This window comes from Aythya ferina (genome assembly GCF_964211825.1).
Source record: "Aythya ferina genome assembly, chromosome: 1".
Classification (NCBI taxonomy): Eukaryota; Metazoa; Chordata; class Aves; order Anseriformes; family Anatidae; genus Aythya; species Aythya ferina.
In genome coordinates, this window is record NC_140296.1 from 205864838 (window position 1) to 205891038 (window position 26201).

General features: G+C 47.2%; 2 protein-coding genes across 5 annotated transcripts; one reads left to right on the forward strand and one right to left on the reverse strand.

Annotated features, from left to right (window-relative positions):
- The first annotated feature begins 229 nt into the window (after window positions 1–229).
- Window positions 230–21023, forward strand: COPG2 (COPI coat complex subunit gamma 2). Of its 3 annotated transcripts, XM_084513488.1 has the most exons (25): window positions 230–324; window positions 1668–1720; window positions 2376–2456; window positions 3298–3369; window positions 4443–4522; window positions 5317–5392; window positions 5801–5893; window positions 6768–6854; window positions 7874–8031; window positions 8735–8868; window positions 9580–9647; window positions 10298–10486; window positions 11202–11297; window positions 11698–11941; window positions 12896–12971; window positions 13874–13977; window positions 14820–14945; window positions 15802–15864; window positions 15985–16124; window positions 16268–16439; window positions 17430–17527; window positions 18069–18207; window positions 18599–18697; window positions 19688–19829; window positions 20753–21023. In XM_084513488.1, the coding sequence occupies exons 1-24, from the start codon at window positions 288–290 to the stop codon at window positions 19816–19818; spliced, it is 2616 nt and encodes an 871-aa protein (XP_084369614.1). In that variant the 5' UTR covers window positions 230–287; the 3' UTR covers window positions 19819–19829; window positions 20753–21023. The 3 variants fall into 3 exon arrangements, with proteins under 3 accessions (XP_084369614.1, XP_084369613.1, XP_084369615.1); XM_084513487.1 differs by lacking the exon at window positions 20753–21023 and having other exon boundaries at window positions 19688–20193; XM_084513489.1 differs by lacking the exon at window positions 20753–21023 and having other exon boundaries at window positions 257–346; window positions 19688–20193.
- Window positions 20091–26141, reverse strand: MEST (mesoderm specific transcript). Of its 2 annotated transcripts, XM_084513504.1 has the most exons (12): window positions 26118–26141; window positions 24302–24456; window positions 24121–24200; window positions 23939–24016; window positions 23513–23649; window positions 23216–23274; window positions 22981–23021; window positions 22816–22883; window positions 22322–22423; window positions 21651–21727; window positions 21295–21358; window positions 20091–20901 (listed from the first exon to the last, which is right to left on the reverse strand). In XM_084513504.1, exons 2-12 carry the CDS (start codon window positions 24453–24455, stop codon window positions 20784–20786), a joined length of 978 nt encoding a protein of 325 aa, XP_084369630.1. In that variant the 5' UTR covers window position 24456; window positions 26118–26141; the 3' UTR covers window positions 20091–20783. The 2 variants fall into 2 exon arrangements, with proteins under 2 accessions (XP_084369630.1, XP_084369631.1); XM_084513505.1 differs by lacking the exon at window positions 22322–22423.
- Between the last annotated feature and the right edge of the window lie 60 nt (window positions 26142–26201).

The following is a 26201-nucleotide window of genomic DNA, read 5'->3' on the forward strand; positions in this document are numbered from 1 at the left end:
TTTGTTTTATTTTTTTGTCTGTCTGTCAGTTGGGGGGTCCAACACCCCCTCACAAAATGGCGCCGCGGCTCCTTTAAGACTGAGGGAGGGGCGGGGGGGAGCGAGGAGCTCAGTCCCTGCCCCGACCCCTCCGCAGCAGGGAGGGGGCGTGGCTTGGAGCGACGGACGGCTCTGAATGGCTTAGAGCTTTGAGTGGCGTCCTCGGGAGCCAATCAGATCGCGGGCTGCGAGGCGGCAAGGGGGGAGAGGGCGGGAACCGCCGCTGAGGCGGCGACGGTGGCGGCGCCATGTTGAAGAAGGCGGACAAGAAGGACGAGGAGCCCGGTCCGGCGGGGCGGCAGCGGGGGTGGGCGGCGGGTCCCTGAGGGAGCGGCTCTGGGGAGCCCTGGGGCCGTGCGAGCTGAGGGGATTGGGTTTCCCCGTGCCGCCGTTACCGGCTTTCCTCTCGCCGGGCCCCAGCCCCTGGCCGGCTGCGGCCGTTTGGGGGCTCGGGGGGCCGCGGTCGGGCACCTCAGGGGGTGAGGGAGCCCCTGAGGCGCAGGTCGGGGCTCAGGGGGCAGAGAGAAGCTGGTGCTGCCCTGAGGCTGCCCCGTTACAGGCCCCGAGCTGTGGGCGGTGGGTTGGGTGTCGTGCCGGTCCCAGTTTCCATCTGCTGGGGGTGAGAGGAGAGGGAATTCAACGTTAAAAAGTGCTTATTGGAGGAAAAAGATCAAGAGCAGGGTTTGAAGGGGTCTGTGCGTGTGCAGCAGGGGTTCTGAGGGGTGTTTTTGCTGTCAGTGTGTTGTCCGCAGAGAAATGCCACCTCCAAGAAGTTCAGTGCATTCAGAGCAGAGTTAAGCTCCGAGTGAAACATCAGCGCTTTTCAGAAATCTCAAAGAGAAGATGGTCCCTCTTAACCACCTCTGAAACTAAAGGCTTCCCTCTGCTTTCCAGCAGAGATTCAAAATGTATTAGGTAGTAGATATACAATAGTTGACCCCTCCAAATGGGGCACAGGAGTTGAAATGGACAAGAGATGGATTTGAGCCTCGTGCCATGTCCCATCCCGTTGTCCATCCGCTGTCTCCCTCTCCCCACAAATAGTTTTGAAGTCCTCCTGCAGATTTGGGTTTTAGCCACTAGGTAACTTCCCACCCTCTGAATTTGGGTGGTTAAAAGCTTAAGAAGTTACAGCATGGAGATAAGTCTTGGATCTGTGGTTTTGTGATGTGCTGTGGCCAGGCTGATTGCGGAGCTTGCTGAGTAGCCGTGCTTAGTGGTGGATTTGTCTTACAGATCCCGAGCAGCAGCCCCATCCTGCTCTGTTTGGTGCTCTCTGTGTCTGAAGGAATAAAGTAGGGGGACTAGGAGAAAAAAAGAACAAATAGCTTTATATGAAATGACTGTTATTAACTACTTTAGTGGTTAATACTTTTCTTCCTCACCCTCCAGCTATGTTTAAATCCTGTCATCCATTTTTTCATGTAGCTTTGAATACGCAGCCTAAGGAGGTGGATTCACAGCTGTTGATGGGCAACATGAGTTATTCAAAGAGGGATGTCATTGTAGCATTGAGGCGTTTTTCTAAAGTTTAGGAGCTGTTCCTGCATGTATGGTTCTGTTGCTTTTATTGTTGGTGTTTGTTATGGATACATTTCTTTAATTGAGAGGTCTCTCTTGTTGTCCAGGGAGTGGCTCTAATCCTTTCCAGCATTTGGAGAAGAGCGCTGTGCTGCAGGAGGTATGAACAGTAACTTAACCCTTTCTGATCGGAAGGGGTTAGCAGCCTGAGGAGGAATTACAGTGCAACTGGCAGGCAAAGTGAACAGCAAAGTTTGGATAGCTGCTTTAAAATCAGAATTATTAAGCTATTTTTTTTTTTTTTTGTATGGCAATTAGAGCTTTCTGAAGAGATGCTCTGCCTGATTTCCTATTCTCGTTCGATATACTGTGTTATGGGTCTTCCTGTTTCTCTTTGTGTTCCCTGAAGTGATGAGGTGAATATGTGGTTAAATAACAGTTTTTTGGGGGTACAGACAGCAACAAGAAGGAGCTTAATTTCAATTTTCTAATTTTCTAACCCACGGATTAGTACTAAGTAGTGTTTGGGCTACAGATGCTAAGGAAAGAAGAGTTGAAATTTTATAGATTATGCTTTTATTTTAAATTATTTGGTTAGTACTAAATAGTAAACTGAGTCATTGTCTCTTGTTGAGACACAAGAGACAGCCACGCTTGAACTGGACACCAAAAATATGTTCATTGGGACACATTTTAGAATAATAATGAAGTTACAAGCTGCTCGGTTGAAAGCAAACTGCTTTAATTTTTATGGTGAAGGACAAATTGTTGGTGTTGGATTATAGTGTAATACAGTATTTGTGCTGTGTTTGCAGGCGCGTATCTTTAATGAGACCCCCATAAACCCACGAAGATGCCTGCACATACTTACCAAGATCCTTTACTTGCTGAACCAGGTAATGATCATTTCTTTCCAGCCAGAGTGCGTGTTCCCAAGGCTAATTTCTGATAACTTTCATTGTGAAAGAGGTTTTATAACTCCTGTCAGACTCAGGAGGTAGGATTTAAGAAAGAGAGTGCTTATGCTATAGTATTATGTGTCCCTTTCTGGTTAAGGTGAGGTATGTGTGTGTCCCTGAAGCTTTTAAATATTTTCCGAGTGCCAAGTGAGAGCTGCTGTTTGGTTGTGTTCAGTGTCATTGAGCAATTAAGAGTCATTTGCAGTTGCCTGCCTAAAGTAGGAATAACTGAGGTGAGATAAGAAAACAAGGTGTCATTTTTCTCCTGGGGAAATTGGAAGCGTGGTAAGGAAAGGAATTTTACGCTGGGTAATCACAAAAGTTTCCTGCCTACATGGCCTGAGCCAGGTGCTATTGACACAGAGTTACTGCTGCTTGGGATGACCTGTGCAGCTTCCTCTTTATTGACACCAGTCGTCTTCGAGTAGGTGCCTCTTAAGCAAGGGCATCCATGTGGTTAAGGAGCGTGGTGCAAAGCCAGTTGCTGAAACACAAACCTCAGAAGAGGGACCAGAGGTTTTGGGGCCGACTGTTGTGTCCCTGTACAGCTGTGGGTGATGCTCACTGAAGCCAAGTGGGTAACAGTGCCAGTGTTGGCCTTACTCCCTGGCAAACGAGGTGAGGGAGGGACTGCTCCTCACGTGAGGAAGAAAGTCTTGAAAGAAAAGATTGTTGGGATGTGAGTAGGTGTTCGAGGTGGGAATTAAGGTGGAGGCTACTGGATAATGATACATTTTATTTTTTTTTTCCCCTCTCATATCTCTTACTCTTTTTTCAGGGTGAACACTTTGGAACCACTGAAGCCACAGAAGCTTTTTTCGCAATGACTAGATTGTTTCAGTCTAATGATGTAAGTGCCGGGCGTTTAACGCTTTCTGCCTCCTTGGTTTTTGCTTGCAGTAATTACAAAGCAGTTGAGTGCTGGGCTGTGGGAGGAGGGTGAGGTGAGCAAACCACTTGCTGAAGGCAATTCACTGTTGGGAAACAAATGACTGAAATGGCTGCAGTGACACGCAGCTCCTTCTGCAGGTTGCTTTTGGTGGTTTATTTTGAATTCCTGTTGTAAAGAATGTGAATAATGACAGAAAGGTTTAGTGTACCAATCTGTATAACTTTATGAATGTTTCTTACGCTTGCAAATAACCTGCAGCTGCTCGGATCTCAAAACAGAAACTAAAAAGTTGCTTGTAGCTCATGTGGTTCTATTCCCTAATGGCTTGCTGTATTTGTTAATCAGCGTGCAATAGAGGCATGACAACATCCTAAAAATATTGGAGTAAGCTTTGGGTTTTGTCCGATGTAAAGTCCTTTTCTGGTCTCTTCTGCAGAGGGTGTAGAACTTAGCAGAATGTGCTTCGTGGGTTGGATTTCATTCACGTTGGTTAGAATGAGCTAGCACTTCAGTCTGGGGGAGATTTGTCTGAAGAGAGTCCCGCGTGTAACTGTCAAAAGATAGAATGAAAATTTTGGAAGCACAGCGTATTTTGTGACCTCTCTCATATCCATATCATAGAAAGATTATTTTTTTAATGCAAAAATGTCATTTGCTCTCAAAGAATTGAGTGCTCTTTGCATATCTCTGTTTTTCTTTTGCAATAAAAGAGGAAACTCTAAAGCATGTGGCTGATAATCATGAGGTTTCTGTGTGTAGATTTGGTGTGCCACTTCACTCGTGAACAGCACACAGATTTTCTTTCCATTAGTCCTATCGCTTTGTAAGACATCTCTTAGTTTCCTGATTTGTTTAATAGTAGGAGATAAGAGCGGTGTCCAGTTTTCAGTCAGGGTTTTATTGTGTGCTTGTGACTTTGTATGGACATGGGGAAGAGGGTGTACTCATCCGGTTTATTTCTAAAACTTACAGGAAGTGTTTATTCATACCTGCCTGTGAGTTTAATGGTTTTCTGCACTTTGTTTTCACAGCAAACCCTTAGAAGAATGTGTTACCTTACAATCAAAGAGATGGCCAATATTTCTGAGGATGTCATCATTGTCACAAGCAGGTACACATTTTTCTGCAGTTACCCTATCGGAGCTCTGAAACAAGTGGCTACATCTTGACATGTTTGTTTTAGCCACTAGGGTTTTCTGTAATTGTGCAAGGATACAGCAAGGGAAAACAAGTTGTTCCATGCCACATAGGAAGTGTTAATTTCTTCCTCCTGTGTTGTTATGCCTTCCTTAAAAAACAACCAAAAATTTATATACACTTTATTAATAACTTGTTACTTTTTTTTTTGGTTTTCTTTTTTCTTCCACCTCATTGGTGCTGATGCTTTTGCTTTGATGTTACGAAGCTGATTTGTTTTGCTTGTTTGTCTGATGTTTTGAACGTGTGGTTTCTCTTTCACTTTGCTGTGAGAGCAATTATGGAAAACAGAGCAAAACTCAGTTCGCTCCAGCACTGAACTATTAATTTTTATCACTGCGGAGTAGACGTGACAGCTGTTGTGAGAACAAATTCCAGAGAGAGAGTTTTTGCGAGGAGAATTTTTGTTGACTGTAGCTGTTCAGCAAACAAAACTTAATGAGGTAGAAAGAAGAATGGCTGTGCTAAATAAACTGACTGTACGGCAGAGCAATTTTATGGACTACATATCTCTGTAATGCTCTGTATGTCTATAGAATCTGATGTTAATAATTTTCAAATAATTAGTTATTAAGTTGTTTCTAGCCAATACTGTATCTTAGCAGTTACGTGGTAACAGCTTGAAGGATAGGTAAACGAAGTGTTGCAAAAGGACTGAGACGTTGAGATACTACAGAAGTGTTAACAGGTTGTCTTTGGTTATTTCAGTTTGACCAAAGACATGACGGGGAAGGAAGATGTTTACCGAGGCCCAGCCATCAGAGCACTGTGCAGGATCACTGACGTAAGTACAAAATGCTTCTGTTGGAGAGATTAAAAGTGTATTTAAAATGAAATGAACTACTCTGTAGCAGGGTGCTTTCTTAAAGTAAAAAGGGAACTTCCACTTCAGGGAGGACTGCTCCGAAGCCCTGTGCTGATGTGAAGGCTCTGGAGCTGTAGTGCTGTAAAGATGGAATTAAAGATGAGGAGCTTTGGAGTTTTGGTTTCTGCTCTGAGACTGCCTTGCTGTAGGCTTTGTGTCACTGAATCTTCAGGGGTGGGCACTGATGTCTCCCTTGTGTTTTTAGAATTAGGTGAAACATTTTTCTGAGGGCTTTTTGAACACGTTTTACGTTTGTTTTTGTCTAAGCATTTAAACTGAACCTCCAGGGGTTGAGAATCAATGCTTTTTCTCCCCCTCTTCTCACAGGGTACGATGTTACAAGCCATTGAGAGATACATGAAGCAAGCCATTGTAGACAAAGTCCCCAGTGTGTCGAGTTCTGCACTGGTGTCTTCCTTGGTAAGTGCAGCAGTAAATTGTTGTAAATCTGCCTTGTGTTGTGGGTCTGCTGCATGTGTAGCTTTGCTTGGCTTTTGTTTTGTTCTTTCTTCGTCTCCCTTTCCTTTGATAGGACTCCTCTTTGTCTTCTCACTGGAAAATAGACATAAATAGCAGCAATGGAGTTTCCTTTGTCTCAAGTAGCCTCTCTATCTCCTTCCTTAGTCTTCTCTTGCTTTAAAGTACTTTGATTGCATCGCTCAAGCACAAAGTGCTTGGTCATCTCTGCGTGGAACATTAATTCATTTGCAGAGGGACTTGTCTTTCTTTTTAAACGTCAGGCACACTGACAGCCATAAAAGTGCTTATCATTTTGCTGAGAGGAAGTTAAAGCAACCTGCTCTGTGTTGGGAAAGAACTAACAGTGATGACTGAAAGAGCATTTGAGTTATGTAACAGAAAGTAAAAGCAGCTGGCTTTTACATAACAAGACTGGTTGCACTGGGAAATAAATAAAAATAATAATAAAAAGCGGGAGCTAAGAAGTTTAGCTGATAGGGTAGAGTAGGGCTTGTGTGAGACCCCAAGGGTGCAAGGGAAGCTATATCAATACTGACAACTGAAGCATTCCTCCTGAACTAGCAGCAGGTAGATAGATTGCCCTGGTTTTGTCTTTTGTCTGCTTTGGACATAAACAAAATCTTTCTGAGCTACTTCTAGCTTTATTGAAACAGGTGTCTCATTATGTAATCTGGGAGTTAGTCTTTGTTCCCAGTAGCATGCAATAAAGCAATAGATGATCTTGAAGTAGTGAAACTGAAAAACAAGGCTCATGGTACTTCACGGTGCTTCTGATAACAGCTTGTTTGCAGTCTCAATTTGTGGCTTCTTCCAGCACATGATGAAGATCAGTTACGATGTCGTCAAACGGTGGATCAACGAGGCTCAAGAAGCAGCTTCTAGTGACAACATTATGGTACAGGTACGTTTCGGGGGGCTGCCCCAGGAAACTGCAAACACACTACAAGGTTTTAATGGTGTTCTGGAAGTTCTTATAATAGCTTTAGAAAAAGGAACTGGTATTCATTTTTCCTTATTCTTTTAAAAACAATGGTTTTGTTTTGAGGGAAATGGTTCCACCATTTCAAAAACCATTAATTCCTTCACAATCACAGTGCAAGACAATTAAGCTGGAATGCTACAGACAGGTTTCACAAATAGGTATTGCGGAACAAGGGCTTTGAATCTGAGTTTTCACAAATCTCACTGCTTTCCAGAATACCAGTATCTTTTGTCTTGGCCTTCATAAAATTCACCAGTTGTTGCAGGACCAGTTGCAGGACCACAGGGAATAGCCCAAATACCTATGATAGCCATATTAGCAAAATCTTTGTATAAATAATCAAAACAGTTATGGAAATGACAGTATTTATTTATGACTAACAATTGGAAACAAATCTACAATTCCAGCTTTGTTTGTGCCCAGTTAGCAGCTTCATTAAGCTTTACTGGGAATCAGTCTCATGGAAAACAAAACAAACAAACAAAAAAAAACACTGCAAGCAATTGGAAATGTTTCTTTGTACCTTAAACATAAATGTCTCAAGGATTTTTATGTGCTCAGCTGTGATTTGAAGGGCTTGGGGTACCCTGGATATTAAGTATACTAGAAAAGCAAATGCTACTGTGTATCATAGTTAAGCTGAAGCCCTTGAAGTTCTGATGTTTAATGGGGAGAAAGTGAAGTAAACTAACTTCATGACTCCTTTGATCTTTAGAAATGTGTTGAGGCTTTCTTGAGGGTAGACGGGAAAGGAAAGGAAGTACGGCAGGTCTTTGTTATTTGTCAGGAAACTTGGATCATTTGAGGTTAAAAGGTACTTGGGCTAGGAAATAGCAATTTGAAGACACAGAAGAGGGCTGATAATCTGTCTTTTCCAACTGCATTGTGCATTTAATGTCTTCATGTGTTCTTGTGCACATCTGTTTCTGATCTAACAGTACCACGCTCTGGGGCTGCTCTATCACCTTAGAAAAAATGATCGCCTCGCAGTTACCAAAATGCTGAATAAGTTCACCAAATCCGGACTGAAATCCCAGTTTGCGTACTGCATGCTGATCCGAATTGCGAGCAAACTCCTGAAGGAATCTGAAGAGGGGTGAGTAAGGAGCAAGGTGTGAATTACAAAATTAATTGTCGTTTCAGGTAAATAGGAGCTAGGAAACTTGCTTTATTTATTTTTATGTATGTGGAAGTCTACACACAGAACTGTAATGTTAAAAATGAAGCACAGGTAACAGCAGAACGCTAGACTGAACTGAGTAGCAGTTTGTCTGGTAGTTGTGAGGTTTGTGTGTGGTGGTTTTTTTTTTTTGTTTTTGCACCACACCAGAACTCACCTGACAGCGTGGCTAAAACTGCAGAATAATCTCTGGAGGGGAGGAGTGTTCTGTACTTTGCCTCCTTAGTTGTCTTTCAGACTGAGTAAGGATCTATCTATATTACGGTGATAAAAACAAAAGGAACACTATTCTGATCTTATATTAGCAGAGGAGTTATCTGAGGAATTAACCTCCTGATGAAATTTTTTATCAGTGAAAAGTTTTTGTTCGTGGTGTGCGATACATGATTAACCATTAAGTATTTATTTGTAGAGTGCAGGAGTTCAGGCTTGTAGAAGATAAATTAAAAAAGAACAGAAAAGTAGTAAATAGGAAATTTATTGCTCGAGTATGAGTTGGGCAGTGCCAGAAACATGAGACCCAGTGCACTAACTGTGCTTTCTGTCAAGTTCTTAGGAATGCAGCATTAATGATTGCATGCAGTTCAGCATCACAACGTGAGATGTCATCTCTTTGTAGACATGAAAGTCCACTCTTCGACTTCATCGAGAGCTGTCTGCGGAATAAGCACGAAATGGTTATTTATGAAGCTGCTTCTGCAATCATCCACCTGCCAAACTGCACAGCGAGGGAGCTGGCACCTGCTGTTTCAGGTTGGTCCGAGAGTCCCCTGTGCTGCTGGGGTGGCTGAAAGAAAGGGCGGTGAAACATGGTATAAAGACAGTACAGCATAACTGGAGTACTGGACTCAAACCCAAATTTTAAAAAGAAAAAAATAAATTTAGGGGGCTTCTGAATGGGAAACAACTTGATCCCTTTTTCCTCTTCATCCAGAGCTTTAGAGAAGGGACAGGAGAGGTGGCACAGGGTGATGCTTACCCTCTTCCAACGGCAGCAAAGGAAGGTGGGAGGGAAGGTAGAGGAGAACTTGATAGCAAAGGTGTGTCGCTAACTACTATACAAACAGCCTATTATTGTTATAAAATGAAAAACAAGCTTTTTTTTTTTTTTTTAATTTGGTGTTGATCTTAATTAGCGGTTGAAACTAGAAATCGGTTATTAATAGAGGGCTGCACGAATGCTTAGCATGCCACCTGCATAGTTGAATGCGGATACGTCAGAATTCCCTCTCCACTCCCTTTCCTAGAAAGAGACCGTGTTTGGTTTCCTGCTGTGCTGATCTCTGACTCTGTTTGCACCTCTCAATATCGAAGTGCTGGCACAAGGCAACTCTTTCCTCATCTAGTATGGGCATAAGGGCTCTCTTCTTCTGAAGCGGCAGTACTGGGAGCCAGTTTTTGTTAAGCAGCCTCTTCTCCGTAATGTTTTGTTGTCGCTTACTTCTCTTGATTCTTTATTTTCAGTGCTGCAGCTTTTCTGCAGTTCTCCCAAACCTGTCTTGAGATACGCAGCTGTACGGACCCTTAATAAAGTGAGTGCTTCCAAGATCTTCTAAACAAGCATAAGTCTCTGGGCATTGGAGGAAGCCAGATTTCAGTGCCTAATGGTGTGTTACCTAAACCAGCAACTGCTCTTGTGATTACTGTATTCCAAAATACTCTGTGTTGGAGGATTGGCTTTTCTGTGCCAAATTTCCTGGGGTGACAGAGATCTTTTCTTCATTGAAGCTCTGTTTGCTCATTTCCAGACCACAGGGCTATAACAAGCTGTAGCTGGATAACCTCTGAGCTCTCACCTGTATAAAGAAGCAGAACCCCTGATATTTAATGCTGTGAGAAGTGTGGAAAGGGTGTCTGTGAAGGAAATAATTGTGGTTTCAGAGCAGCACGCTACACCAGAAGTAGAGCAAGACATGGGTTAAGTTATGTGACTGACAAACCCATGAGCTGTAACTTTAAGACAGAGGAGTTCATTTCAAAAACCGAAACAAAAATGCAAACCGAAATCAAAATGCATTGATTGCATCGTGCCAGCAGCACGTGGTGAAGGTTTAGTTGCAGTCCTTGTGGAACAGAGCAGTGCTTGAAAAAACAAGGACTTTGATACTTCCTCCACTGAAAGCTCTGAATTCTGCAGGGTGGCGCTGCTCTCACATAACTTTTAAAATTGTTTCCTTTACAGGTGGCCATGAAGCATCCATCTGCAGTCACTGCTTGCAACCTGGACCTGGAAAACCTCATCACGGACTCCAACCGCAGTATTGCTACCCTCGCCATCACCACCCTGCTGAAGACAGGGAGTGAGAGCAGTGTAGACAGGCTCATGAAACAGATCTCTTCCTTCGTGTCAGAAATATCAGATGAGTTTAAGGTGTGGCATTGGAGGCCTCTCCTCTTTCCAGCTGCAGGTTTTTCTCCCATTCTTGTTTTTATGAAGCTTTTCCCACTTTTTAATCCTTCAGTGACTTAGTCTAACAGAGCAAAGCCGACTTGAAATTCGGAAGATGTGGTTTTGTGTTTTCCAACTGTCAAAATACACTTTTTTCATTTCCTCTCTCCACTCTGAAAAAGGATGAACATCATTTGGTAGATTCCTGGCTCCTGTGCAGTTTCTGATAAAACTTTGTGCAGTCTTCTGGTTTCCTCTTAGGAGAGAGATTATAACTGTCTTAATCAAGTCTGTATGACCTCAGTCTGATAAGAAACATAGAGTTCACACTACTAATTTAAGTTTAATCACTGTAAATTCGGGTGATAACATGGTTAAGGATGGTTGTTGATCTGTACCTGTCCCTCTTACACTGCAGAGATACCTTGAGGAGCACAGCATGCCTGCAAAGTCCTTCTCTGCTATTGTACAGTGGTCTGAACTGTCTGTACGAGTAAAAGAACCAAGTTTTAGATAGCTTTGAAATTACAAAGAGCTTCTCAGCAATCCATGCTGAGAGGAGAGTCCACCACCAGATTTTATCCTTCCTGTGCAAGAATGTAATCTGTCAAAGCGACGGTTTGAGATAGGGAGAAGCCTGTGCTCTTCTTGGAAAAGCAAATGCCTGTGCCTAACGTCCTTCTCTGTTGTTTTGCAGGTAGTGGTAGTGCAGGCCATCAGTGCTTTGTGCCAGAAATACCCTCGGAAGCACAGCGTCATGATGACCTTCCTTTCCAATATGCTCAGGGACGATGTAGGTTTGAAACGTTCCGTGTAGTTTTTGGCAGGGAGCTCTGGTGGTGTGAAGGGTCTCTGGCCTTGCACCAGTGGGTACACGGCAATGCTGGGGCCTGAGTGATTACCGAGACATTGTCTATCTTGTGGGTCAGACCTGTCTGAAATGTGCTTGTGGATTAGAGCTGGTACATTAAAAAAAAACAACCTGAAGAAATTCTCAGATGATGTGCCTCTACTGGCCAATGGGGACTGGGAAAACCCTATTAGATTATCCAGCCCGTCTCCTCTTCTCTGTTTGTGTACAAATGTTTTGTTTTCCTCAATGGAAAGAAGTAATTGAAGCGTGAGGGGATTTGTGTAACACTGCAGCTTGAGCTCTGCCTGCTGGGTGAGTGTCCTTGCTTTGCTCTTCCCAGGGTGGCTTCGAGTACAAGCGAGCCATTGTGGACTGCATAATCAGCATCATCGAGGAGAATCCTGAGAGTAAGGAATCTGGCTTGGCTCACCTCTGCGAGTTCATCGAAGACTGTGAACACACCGTCCTAGCCACGAAGATCCTGCACCTGCTGGGGAAAGAGGGGCCGAGGACTCCGTCCCCATCCAAGTACATCCGCTTCATATTCAACAGGGTGGTGCTGGAGAACGAGGCTGTGAGGGCTGGTGAGTTGAGCTAAAAATTCGGCTTGATGTCTGACTTCTGCCCGTCATCTGTTTGCATGGAAATCTCCCGTGCACAAAATAAGGATTCCTCCAAAAAAGCTTGTTGCAGACCGATGCTTCCTTCCTGCAGGGCCTCAACGATAAACCCTTTGGAGTGTGCAGTCTTTTTTCACGTTTTGGGGTTGGTTTTGGAGAGGTATTGGCCTTGGCTCAATCTCCAGAGTGCTGGAGGTGGAAGCCCTGCTGAGAGGAAGGAAGGAAAATGAGCTGATGAATACAGTATGGTTGTCTTGGCGTTTGGTTTTTGATGGCAGCTCTTCTGGTCACCGTTTCCTCACTTGTAACCTGGGAACACATGGAGAGCATCCCTCTGAGACCGTACTCTGTACTTATATTTCATCATACAGCTGCTGTTTTATTAACTCTTAAGGCTGTAAAGACTGAAGTTCCTTATAGAGCTTTCTGCTCGCGTATGTGGAGTTTCTCAAAGGCAAAGCTGAGCTGAAATGAGAGTAGTTTGGCCAGGCTGCTTTAAGTGATTGCTGAGGAATTTCACCTCCTTGCAGAGTCGCTGGCCCTGCCCACCACTGGAAGTATCTGTATGTGAAAAAGATAGCCAGGAGTGTGAGCCACTGCTGAGGATAGAGGGGTCAAAGACTGGAACAAGCTGTGGAGCTTGACCTAACCTCATCTGGCAGAGGATTTTCTCAGAACAGGGTTGCAGAACGGTCGAGCTGGCCTTGGCCTGTTAGTTCCTAACATTAAACTATTTCCTTTTGAAAATACAGAAATATTTTAATCTTTTCATATCTTTAATGAATTTGTGGCAAGGAAGTGACAACCTTTGTAACTTGAACTTCAGGACAACCGTATGCACCGTGCTCCGGGTCTGCTGTGAAAATCTGTGTGCGTGTAGCGCTCACACCTCTGACGCCTCCCTGTTTTCTCTTCCAGCTGCTGTAAGCGCGCTGGCAAAGTTTGGTGCCCAGAATGAGAGTCTTCTTCCAAGCATCCTGGTGCTTTTGCAGAGGTGAGTGGGTCTGACTGTGCTGTGTACGGGCTGAGTGTTGGTGACACCGGGTGCTCTGGCTCCAAAAAAAAAAAAAAAAAGCAAGTTAGACCAAGCCAGAATGTGTGCCGGGTGTGCTGAGCAGGTAGCTGCCTTCCTTCCTGGCTGGTGGGAACACACGATGACTGTATGTGAATGAAGGATGTGATGGGTCATAAAATCATCTGACAGTTAATCTGATGTGAGAATCCCTTAATTGGGTAATAAATCTACACTGATTTAGTAAATATGTGTATTTTCACATCCCTTTTGAAGCAAGAAAATAGATTTCCACGTTACTTGTAAATAGTAAAATGTCTGTGGCTGCTCTCAGGTGTTCCAGTTCCCCAGGTTTGTGTGCATCATACTAAGACCACTCAACCTTCCTAAGTTGTCTATTCCGTAAATGTCACGTTCTTTCTGTGTGTAGCACTACAGTGTACCAGAAACCCAGGCTATCACTGACTTCTGTTGTGAAATAAATAATTCAAATTATGAAATGCTCCAGGCAAATGCAACCTCAGCATAGGTGCAAGTGAAGTACTGCTGTGATGAGTGACTGGAGCAAAGTGGACTCAAAAAACAGAATGAGTTGCTAGGAGGGGGAGAAGATCCCTTTTTATAAGGCACCTGCTCTAATTGGAAAAACTAGGTGAATATTTGAGCACACGGCCATTTGTTCAGTCTGAAATAGCAAGCAGCTTTAACACAATGATTTTTGCAATCATCTTCTGTTTGTTTTTGTTTTTTTTTTTAATCCCAAATTCATCAGGAGAGCTCAGACTATCACTGCAGTATCAAATCCAGCCTGGTCAGTGCCATTTGTAGCTCGGCTCACAATGTCCCGAGCAAGCTGACTTCTGTCCTTTTGTTCCCCAAACCAGGTGTATGATGGACAGCGATGACGAAGTTCGGGACAGAGCAACGTTCTACCTGAATGTCCTTCAGCAGAGACAGATAGCCCTGAATGCTGCTTATATTTTTAACGGTCAGTGATAGGAAGAAATGTATGCACGCCTGAAGTCTGAGCTGTTATTCCACATTCTGTATTATGGGTGGGTTTAGTTGCTGTAAGAATAGTTTTCTGTGATGCATCTGGGGTCAGAATAACCAGAAATGGAACCGTGTGCTTCTTCTGGCACTAGTGCTTTCCTCGAAGGATTTGTGTCAACTGAAAACGGCAGGCTTAGCAAAACACAGGAGGGGTTGTCTGGGTAAATAGAGCAGGAATATGGGTTGGGCTTTTTTCATCATTGCCTCTTCCTTCACTTGAGACAAGTTTCTTAACCTTTGCACCATCTTCTCTGTTGCAAAATGCGGATGACGCATCTTGTTGTGAGGGCTGGTTATAAAAATGTATTGGAGTTTATGCCAGAGAGATTATGCAGCAAAATATTTAACGATTAAGTTTATTGCAATATAACTTCTCTCGAGTGAATTGTTGTAACTCCAATACACTCTGGAATGGCAGCTTAGTCTCTGTCATCTTCAGAGCAGCTTTTTTATTCTATGCAGTGTCTTGAAGTACTTCACACGTGTGCGTGTATACAAGGCTCTGTATGTGTTTACTGAGAAGCAGAAGTATTTCTACCAGCTTTTTATTAGCCAAAGTCCAAACCATATCTATTTAGCTGTAAACTAGATTCCATGCAAGAGTATTACTCTGCAGCGTGAGCTGCAGAAAAGAGCTTTTAAAATAATTTTCTTTACCTGATCTCAACGGACAGAAATGAAATGCTGATAATTTTTTTCAGACCCTGGCACATTGTTTTTTCTGGGACAGGTTCAGCATTAAAACTGAAATCTTCTGCCTGTGGTTCTGCTTTGCAGGGTTGACCGTCTCTGTTCCTGGAATGGAGAAAGCCCTGCACCAGTATACACTGGAGCCTTCCGACAAACCCTTTGATATGAAAACAGTTCCCCTGGCTACTGCACCAATCTTTGAACAGAAAGCAGGTAACACTCAGGCTTCCTTTAAATAGGAAAGAATGCGAGCGTTCGTGTTGCTGTAATGATACTCGATGCCTGTAAACTGCCTGCAGCAAGGTCAGGCCAAGACAGAGGTGACTCAGCTGAACGCCTCACAGTTTAATGTCACAGGCTTTGTGTAGGTAAGCCTGCCTGATCTTCACAGCTAGAGGAAAAACAACCTCTTCCAAAGAAATACGGATTGGCAAGATTTCATTATTCATTCAGCTGATCTTGTTGTCAGAGGGAAGCTTGTACATCACCAGAATTAATGTGTTGACAGCTGTTTGAAAAAGTGCATTCCAGAAGCACTAAGTCACTTCACTGGCTTTCTTCCATGGTCCTGCACAATTCTCGCATCTTGACCTTGCACAAGCTTTCTAGGGAAGGTGATTTTTTTTCCCCCCTTTGACATTTTCCCTTCTTATCTGTTAGATGTGGGAGATAGGAGCTGCATTAATTGGAAATCACACGAGTCACTTGTCACGCAGAGTAAATAAGTTAATGCCTTCTGAGAAACGGCAGCTTGTCTTGTACATTGCTGTTCTCATATATCACGGCTGTGGTCATACTGAAGCTGGAGCAGTCAGCGTGGTGAGCTTTTTGCTGGCTGTTCCAGACTGAAGTGCCCTTTCTTCATCATGATTCAAACATCTCTTCTCTCCTTACAATCTAGTATTGCCAAGCTAAAAAAATACTCTAGTGTGTGTGAGGAGCTGGCAGTGATAAGGAGTAGGATGTGTGAAACGCTGCAGGTTAATGAATTTTTAGTGGAGCTATAAAGGCATTTAAAACACTGCATTGTGGAATTGACAGCACGATTTCTTTGCTTTTCTCATCACAGAGATTGCCTTAGTGACCAGCAAGCCTGAGAAAGTTGCTCCTTCCCGTCAGGATATATTCCAAGGTATGAGAGGAGATCAGTGGGTGGCCGGTGCTTGAAGCAAGGAGAGGATTGCTACAAATGAGACAGGAGCAACGAGAAATACTGTCACTGAGAGTCTGTTGTCTTCTCCTTTCTGTGCAGAGCAACTGGCAGCCATTTCAGAGTTTAAGAGCTTGGGTCCATTATTCAAGTCTTCAGAACCGGTGCAGCTCACAGAAGCAGAAACAGAGTATTTTGTCCGTTGTATCAAACACGTGTTCACAAATCACATTGTTTTCCAGGTAAGGGAAACTTAAAAACCCCTGCGAGGGTGCAGAATTCTGGTAAAATTGGAGAAAAGCTGTTCAGTGAGACTGACTTGGGAAAAACCTGATTGGAAATGTTTCTTCTGCGTTTGAGTCCTCTTCAATTTATTCATTTGCAGTTTGATTGCACAAACACGTTAAACGATCAGCTGTTAGAGAGAGTCACTGTGCAGATGGAGCCCTCGGATGCTTACGATGTGATCTGTTGCATCCCAGCACCCAGCCTGCCCTACAACCAGCCAGGCATGTGTTACACCCTCGTGCAGATGCCCCAGGATGACCCCACTGCAGGTAAGGATTGCGAGGGAATAAATTAATAGTGAGGGGAAAAAAAAAAAGCTTTTTGAGATCAGGTAGATCAGGTGTTACAATGTTCAGGGTGTGGGATTTGGTGAGTGCAAACCAAGGTTCTAGCACTGTTTTTCTGATGTGTCTCGCTTGCTGTTGTTTATGCAGCACCTATGTTTGTGCAGAATAGTGTGCATGCTTTTGAATTAATTAGTTAACCACCTGATATCATTAATTAATTCATTAATGATATCGGGTGGTTAAAAATTAGGTGGTAATGAGGACTGGAGAGCACGCAGGTAATACAGGAAACTGAACCTGTTAGCTTGAGTCAGCGAAAGCAGCATGTTTGAAAACGTGGATGCTTGATATTATTCAGGAACGGACTGTCAAAAGAAAAATGCAAGTGGAGACAAATGATTGGTGGCTTGGGCCTTTGCAAATCCAGCTCATGCAAATTTTCCTCTCCCTAGGGAATTGGAAACTACTGTGAAATTTAGAAATGAGTGATTTTCTTGTGCATAAAACTTTCTTAATTTATTCACACGCGAAAGGAACTGTATTGGATTTGGAGTTGATTTAACACGCCTCAGCTTATCAGTGAGGTGGATTTCCTGGTTAACACTTTAACCGAAGAAGATCAGAACTGGTCTGAGTTCACTGCACTGTGGCTTTTGGATCGTAATCCACTGGTCAGAAATCCTTGCAGGGTTTCTGCTGGTGGCTAGTGCTGACCGATTGCACTGCAGCACCCTGGAAGTCATTGGGCCTGGGGCTTGGCATACTCCTCCCTCCTCTGAGATCCTCTTTTAGTCTTCATCTTGGAGTCTGAGGGAAATTTTACATGAAGCTGAGAAGTGCTCTGACCACTGCCGTGTCTGTATCTCCTGGGGAAAACTAACTTATTTTCTTCTCAATCCTTTTTGGGAAGCAAGGGCTCAGGCAGAAGAAGCTGCACTACTAACCTGTAAGGGCTTTCCTTTTCCTCCCCAGTTGCTTGTACTTTCAGCTGCACGATGAAATTCACCGTTCGGGACTGTGACCCAAACACAGGAGTGCCAGAAGAAGATGGCTACGATGATGAGTATGTGGTGAGTTCATGACTCTCTTTCTTTTTTCCTGCCACTAATTCCAGCCATTGGGCTGACAGTTTCCTTCCAGACCTGAAACCAATAGGAGAAAATGGGGGGGGGTCTGCCTGAAACACTTCCAAAATACCAGAGCTTGTGACTGATAAGATCCTTGCCCAAAAACATGCTTCTGCCAGAAGTTTGTTTAACTTTAGTGTTCTGTGGAGACAAGATTTGTGGGGATAGACGTGGGAAAGTCTCTCTGCTTGGATGTCCAGTAAGGGTGAGAATGGACTTTGACTTGAAAAGCAATTGCCCTGTTTTTTGCACTCATTTGGTCTCACTGATAATTTAACATATGTTTTTAAGCTTTACAGATAACCACCATAAATGCTGATTTTCTCCTCTGCTTTTTAGCATGGTATTATACATTTCTCCTGAAATTAAAGCCAGGTGTGCCTGAGTTGTCTTGGCAAAACGCTGCTGTCCCCCTGTCTTTCTCTCTCTAAGATGAGGTTCCTTCCTGTAACTGGCAGCTGAAACTCTCCCTTGCTTTTCTCAGCTGGAAGATTTGGAGGTGACAGTGGCTGATCACATCCAGAAGGTTTTAAAGCCGAACTTCGCAGCTGCGTGGGAAGAAGTGGGGGACGACTTTGAGAAAGAAGAAACCTTTGCGCTGAGTTCCATTAAAACCCTCGATGGTGAGATGATCTCTCATTTATTGGTGACCCACATAGTTATCCTGTTAAATCTGCCATGGTGGGGAAGTAATTAGTGTGGTAGGAAGAAGAGCAGGAGGATTTGGTGCCTTCTAATGTGACGTTGTCCCAGTGATGAGGGTTTTTGTTGCAGTTTGGGATCACAGTGAGCAGAAGCTTGGCAGAGCTGTCATGCTGAGGCTTGTAGAAGGGAAGGGTGCGTTCCTAGGCTCAGGCAGCAGAAAGGACATCACACATTAGCTGTGAACCAAGATAATGAATGAAAAACGATTAAGCTGTGTGGATGCTTGGAGAATGTTCTTCGAGAACCAGTTCTCACAGAAATCTTGGCGCCGACGTGGAGCTAACTTTCTTTTCCGATCTCTCAATGCAGAAGCTGTCAATAACATCATCAAATTCCTGGGCATGCAGCCCTGCGAGCGATCGGATAAAGTGCCAGAGAACAAAAATTCTCACACGCTCTACTTAGCTGGTACGTATCCACGCTGCTGAGCTCGGTGTTTCCCTATCCCCCTGCAGACAGATTTTCACTAAACGAAGGGGAATGGGTTTGGGGATTCTGCTCTCATAGCTCACAGCTTTTTAGAGCTAAACTGATTGAAGCTGGTGCTGATTTTGCAGCCTGCTGCTGTGGGTGCACTCGGGCTAGGCTCTGTGCCTCAGCACGGAGGCGTTCTGCCTGTGGCAACAGCAGCAAAACCTTCCAGAGAACCTCCAGAGAACACACCAAACTCAGTTCCTTGCCAGTTGTTATTTTGGAAGTGGATTCCTCTGAACATCTTGTTTTCAAGTTCCTGCCTCTGAAGACGCATCCTAAATTAGCCTGCAGTACCTACAACTTTTTATTTGCTGGCTGTGGTCCTGGCTTACGCTTTTGGGCAATCCCTGGAAGTTAAGAACTCCACAAAACCTTCGTGCAGTTGTTAAACTGTGATGGACCTGGCATATAATGGCCTGACCGTAGGGCTGGATCTGTTCCAGGCACAGAATGGGTAACTCCAGGGCTGTTTTCATAGTAATATTGGAGAGAGACGGGAGATGGCTCATCCTGCAGCCTGTTGGCTCCAGGAACACCGCTTCCAAGCCCTCTGGAATAAACCTGGGTCTGTTCGTCCTTCACGGCAGGGGCACTGAGCCAACAGCACAACTGCAGTCAGTGTGCTGCCTTCCCCAACTAAAAGTGACCTTCAGCTGCCTGGTTTCTGCCCGTTTACATCTCCCTAGCCCTCCAGCAACTCATGCTGACTCCACGTTACTAATTTAGGCATTAATCCGTTACCTTTGGGAATTTTTGGGGTCACTTCGCCCTCCCTGCAGCTGGCCGTAGCCTCAATCTGCCTCGCGCTCACCAGGCTGGTCACTCCTGGGTTAGAACTACAACACTTACTGAGCCAATCATAATAGGAACCCGTCGAATATTTTAATGGTTTATTTTTATATATATATTTTTTTTGTCCTTCAGGTGTGTACAGAGGCGGTTGCGACGTGCTGGTGAGGTCGAGGCTGGCGCTGGGAGACGGTGTCACCATGCAGGTGACAGTCAGGAGCAAGGAAGAAACCCCCGTCGATGTCATCCTGGCCTCCGTGGGCTGAACGTTGCCGAGGTGGAAACAACATCCCTTAAACGACCAGCTGGGCGTTCCCCAGCTGTCACAGCCCCTCTTTCTGCATGTAGTTTTTATTCCTCGATTTGGGAAATATTTTGTATGATGTTACAGTAGTGGCTGGCTGGAACTGAGCCTCTCCCGTGTCCTCTCCTCCCCCCTGACACTTACACATTCCCGTCTAACTTATTTGCATCTCGGGCCACTTGAGGTAGAGCAGGGAAAAAGAAAAGAGGTAGGTGGTAAGAAAACGGAACTGGATTTTTGTCAAAACTAATTTTTATTAACAGAAAATTAAACACTGGTCCAAGTGGTTGGAATTCATATGAACTGCTGTTAATAAAAGAGAAAACTCTTGTTCTAATTCTTTCTGCTTCCCTGTCTTCAATTCAGAAAAATCAGTCCCTGGGGGCTGTTTACTCAGCAGAAACCCCTTATTCTTAAAGGTTGCTAATAAATTTAAAACAAAGCAGTTAAAAAACACCCCAAACCTGCAGCAAATGTAGTTTTTGAAGATTTTGCGTGAGATAGAGGAGACAAAAATCAATTTATAGAGAAACTATACTTCAGCCGTGAAGGTTTTTCCCTTTCTGCTCTGGCCTAACGCTTCTCTGAGCCTTATGTCAGGTAACACTGCAAAACGCTGCAGCTTTTTTGGGCTTAAAGCTGTCAAAGATGGGGAAGGAAAAGGAGAAAGAAAGACCTGGCTGTGATTTCCTTGGGAGGGGAGTTCTGCCATGCATTTCTTTCTGGCATTTCAGCATCCTCTAACTCTTAGGGCTGATTTTGTCCACGCCTCCCTGCAGGCTCAATTTTTGGTGCTGCTCCAAGGATTTGTGTGCACGTGGCAGGTTGGCAGCCGAAGCAGTGCCAAGTATTGATCCGGGGATAAAAAATAATCATTTTTTTTCCTGCCCCTGAAGCCTGACTCGTCAGCAGAGAGCGAGGAGCAGCTCAGAAGGAGTCGATGAAGCTGAGATAGGCGTTGAGGAAGCCCGTTGGATCCTCCAGCTGCGGGTAGTGGCTGATGTGGTCATCCAGCACGGACACCGTGGACGCGGGAAGCACTTTTCTGGGGGAAGAACGCAGCGAGGGGTAAGCACAGCAACCCCAGTGGGCTCCTGTGCAGTTGGGGCGCTGTCTGTGACGTGGTTTTAGCACAAAATAAAACCCCAAGAACTTGTAACAGCTCCACCCAGCCTCTGGTCCACGTGCTTGGACTTAATTCAGGTCCACAGGAGGAAAAAAATCAACTCAAGACAATAAATCTGAACTCTGATGTGATTTTTTTGTGATTGCTGCGACTGAGAATTGGGACTTTGATGCCTAAAATTAGGGAATGATTTCTAAGCTTCCCAACTGCCCGGCTGCGTGGGTTACAGGTGGGGAGAAAAACCAGCCCGGATGGAAAGGGAGACAAAAATCCCCCTCGAAACGAAACCCCAGCTGCGTGGCGGCGCCTTACTTGTACAGCTGGAGGAACTCCGGGTGCGGATTCACAGGGTCCAGGGGCCCGTAGATTAAATGCACTGCAAGAAAACGGCACGAACGGAGCTTTTATTGGCTGAGAACATCCCAAAACGGGGCCGGGGAGGCTCGTTGGACCCAAAAACCCCAGTAGGGAGCTCGGGGAACTTCCAGCAGGGCCCCAAGCCCTCAGCACACGGGGCTGTGCAAACCAGAAGCCCCAAGAGCTTTTTTTCCCCATTTTCATCACAAGATGCTCCCCCAAAGACTGGAAGGAGCCAGCACCTGCAGCAAACGGGCCCAATTCCCCACATCCCCTCCCCAAAAACCCAAGAACACCAAAATCCTACTCACGGGGGACAGAAGTGGCCATCAGAGCCCCCACCCAGCGCTCTCTGTGCTTCTTCCTCTGGTTGATGTACTGCAAAATACTGACGGGGAGCCCGTCGTTATCATCTTAAACACCACCAGGTGCCTGCACAGCCCAGAGCTGCCTCCCAGGAGCAGAAATAACCACCAAAATCACGGCGTTTTGGGGTTCTGGAGCTATTTGGGGGCCGGTGAGCCCATGGGAGAGCCGGATTTTATTTATTTTTGGGCTTTTTGTGCTTGGCGATTCGGCTGGATTCCGCAGCAGGAGGAGAGGAGTCTGCATGTTGGCCAGGACAAAAACCAGCCCCACTAAACTCACACCACCAGCTTGGGGTCTTTCCAAAAACCCCAAAACTGTAGAGAGCCAGATTGAGCTCCGCTTGTCAACAAAACCCCAAAAATTAAAGTTGTGCCCCCCAATTTCTTCCCCATCAGTTTCTTCTCCCCCCTTGCTGCCCCGCCACACGACATCACCCCCCTGTCCCGTTCCCAGCTGCTCCTCCATCACACCCCACATCTTTTTTTGGGGTTAAGCGACCCCAAAGCCCCCGAAAAGCACCCGGAGGCTCCGCGCACCCCCTGCCCAGCCCTCTGAGCCCCGAGGCGCGCTGCTGGTGCCGACCCCAAAATCTCCCACGGAAATCCCAGCTCACCTGTCAACCACGAGGTGGCCGTCGTTGGTCCTCACCGCCGCCCACATATCCCAATACTCGGCCTGCGAGGGCTGCGTGTAGGGCCCGAAAACGGCCCCAAGACTGAGGAGGGTCCCGGGAACGAGGGCAGCAGCCCCATTAATGCATGGCTCAGCAACCCTACACCGTGAATCCCTCGGGAGCCACAAATCATCCCCCAAAAGCACCCCAAAAGGGGTCGTAACAGCCGGTGAAGGGATTTATTTGGTCGTGTGCCATATGGGGAGTGATTTAGGGTTTTTTTTACCCCCATAAGGTGGAGCACACGCGGGAGAGGAGGATTGTAGGGCGCGGAGGAAAGCCACGTGGTTATTAAACGCTCTGCCAACCCAACGGGAACGGCTCATGGGACCGAGGCCACTCAGATTTGGGGTAAATCTCTACTAGGACAGAGCCCGGGGATCCCTCCCTTTCCAAATTCCCCCAATTCCTGCCTTCCCAAACCCCAAACTCACCCTCTGGAGAAGAAGAAATTCATCAGCCGCGTGATGACGGGGGCCAGGAGGCCCCCATCCTTGAGGACCTGGGGCAGGGGGAGAAAGCGGGCGGGCATCGCTCTCGGTGTCTGCCAGGGGGGCGAATCCTAAAACCCTAAAAGCATTTTTTTCCACCCCACTCACCTTCTGGATGAGCCGGGGCCGGTGCGTTTCGGGGAAAATGCCTGGAAATATTTCGGAGAGCAGAACCGTGAGGCCACGTCCCCTCTCCTCCCCTTCAGCAATCCTTTTTATTAATTCCCCGTGGCGGAATTAATTAGGGAAGGAGGGCGGGCGCCTGACCCCACCCCGATGGGCTCCAAAACCCCAAATCATCCGGGTCACCTCTCTCCAAACGTCACCCCGAAACCGAGCTCACCTCCGTTGGATAAGCAGAGGCTCTTAATCAGGATGCTCCCGGTTCGGTTGTGCTCGTACCTGGGGACAGCCCCACCCCAGATCAATAGGAAAAATTTGGGGAGGGATTTTAAAGACCCCAAAAGCTGCGATGGGATGCACGGGATCCCCCAAATCCCCCACCCGGGCCGTGATTCGGGACGAAACCCAACGCCCCCCGTCCCAACCTTTTCGCTTTCAGCCGTAAAAGCAGGAGGAGGGGGACTCGGCTTTTTGGGGACGCGGCACGGGGGACGGTCCCAAAAGGGGTTTTTGGGACCTGTGGAGCAGCTCCTGGGCGACCGTGTCGCCGTAGTCGTGGGACACGAGGTTGATCCCGCTGCGGTGGAGGCCGAGGTGGCGCAGCAACCCCTCGACGATGCTGGCTTGCTCGAAGATGGAATAGCGATGGGGTCGCTGCCAAGAAGAACAGGGCCGTGAGGGCTTCAAAAAACCCCAAATCCTCCAAAATAAAGCCCCCAGTGGAAGAGTTTGGGGTTTAGGGCAGGGATTTGCGAGCAGTCGGGGCGTCCTGGGTTGGTAGAGCCCCAAAAGGACCCAGGAGTGCTTTGGAGGCACCCCAAAACCAAGATTTGGGGACACGAGGAAGCTCCTCACCCCCTCTGATTTTAAAAGATCCCGTTCTTTTTTTAGGAAGGGATTTGGGATGTGAAGGGGAAGGGGTTCCTCCCGCCCCGATACTCACGGGCTTGTCGCTGAAGCCGAACCCGACGAAATCCAGGGCGACCACCCGGCGAAAGCGCAGCGTCAGCCCCTCCCAGATCTGCGGGGAGGGGAAAAACGCCCCCAAAAATTAAGAAAACCCACAAATTTCACCCCAAAAGTGCCGGGAAAGGAGGGATCCCAAATCGCAGAGCCCTTTTTAACCTTGCTCCAGTCGTAGCTGGAGGTGGGGAAGCCGTGCAGGAGGACGACCACGTCGGAGCTGCCCACGGCGCCGGCTGAATCTGGGGTGGGGGGCAACAAAAAAACCCCAAAAGACAAAAAATAGAGGTTTTCAGCCCCGATATCTCCCGTTTTTCCCCCAAAAAAAGGGGGTCGCGGGTACCTCTGTAGAAGATGCTGCGCTCCTTGTAGGTGAAGAAGGCCCCGGAGGAGCGCCAGGAGAGCAGCTCCGGGGACAGCCGGGGGGGCGGGAGGTGCAGGTATAGGGCCAGGAGGGGGACGCCGAGCAGCCCTACCCATACCCAGTGCCCCCTCATCCTGTGGGGGAGGCGGTGGGGAACCGTGGGATCGGCCCCACAGCACCCCGGGGCACTCACCCTATAAGCCCCATCCCCAAAAGCCCCATAACCCCCCCCCCGTGGGCTCAGAGCAGCCCCCTAGTCCGCCCCCATAGCCCCAACCCAGCGTGGCCCCATAGCCACCCCATCCCCATAAGCCATCCCATAACCCAACAACCCCCCCCTGTTGACCCCATAGCCCTCCCCACGTCCCCATAACCCTCCCCATGTCCCCATAACCCTCCCCATGTCCCCACCCATACCCCCCCATGTCCCCATAACCCCCCAACCCCCAATACCCCCCTAATAACCCCCCCATATCCTATTACCTCCATACCCTGCTCCATGTCCCCATAGCCCTTCCCATGTCCCTATAACACCCCCATCCTCATCAACCCTCCCAACTCCCAATACCCCCATACCCCTGATACCCCAATAGCCCCCTCATGTCCCCATAACCCCCCCATAACCCAAAAATCCCCATAGCCCCCCCATGCCCCCATTACCCCCTTAATCCCCCCATTACCCCCATAACCTCCCCATGTCCCCATGCCCCCCATTACCCTCACCCCCCTGTGTCCCCCCATCCCATAAACCCCTCACACCCCCAAGAACCCCCCATGCCCCTGATACCCCCATAGCCCCTCCACGCCCCCATTACTCCCATTACCCCCATAACCCCCCCATGCCCCTATTACCCCCCATGTCCCCCTGTCCCCATAACCCCCCCATTACCTCCATGCCCCCCATGACCCTCATAACCCCCATTGCCCCCATAACCCCCCACTGCCCCCATAACCCCCCATGACCCCCATAACCCCTCCATTACCCCCATACCCTCCCCATGACCCCATAACCCTCCCACGCCCCCATAACCCCTCCATGACTCCATAACCCCCCCATTACCCCATAACCCCCCCATTACTCCCATAACCCCCCCATAACCCCTCCATTACTCCCATGACCCCATAGCCCCCCCATGACCCCCATAACCCCTCCATTACCCGCATAACTCCCCCCATGACCCCATAACCCCCCCACTACCCCCATGACCCCCCCATGACCCCATCATTACCCCCATAACTCCCCATGACCCCATAACCCCCCCACAACCCCCATAACCCCCCATACCTTCCCATGACCCCATAACCCCCCATGACCCCCACAACTGCCCCATTATCCCCATTACCCCCCATAACTCCCCCATAACCCCCCCATAGCCCCCCCATAACCTCCCCATGACCCCATAACCCCCCCATAACCCCCCATTACCCCCATAACCTCCCCATGACCCCATAACCCCCCCACGACCCCATAACCCCCCCATTACCCCCCCATAACCCCCCATTACTCCCATAACCTCCCCATGACCCCATAACCCCCCCACGACCCCATAACCCCCCCCATGACCCCATTACCCCCATGACCCCATAACCCCCCCATTACCCCTTAACCCCCCCCATGACCCCCATAACCCCATAACTCCCCCCCATGACCCCATAACCCCCCCACTAACCCCATAACCCCCCCATGACCCCCCCATTACCTCCTTACCCCCCCCATAACCCCCCATGACCCCATAACCCCCCCATAACCCCCTCCACGACCCCATAACCCCCCCCAGCCCCAGCGCGGCCCCACCTGGAGGCCGGAGGCAGCCCAAGCCCCGCCCCCACCAAGCCCCGCCCACTTCAAGCCCCTCCTCCAGAAAACCACGCCCCTTTT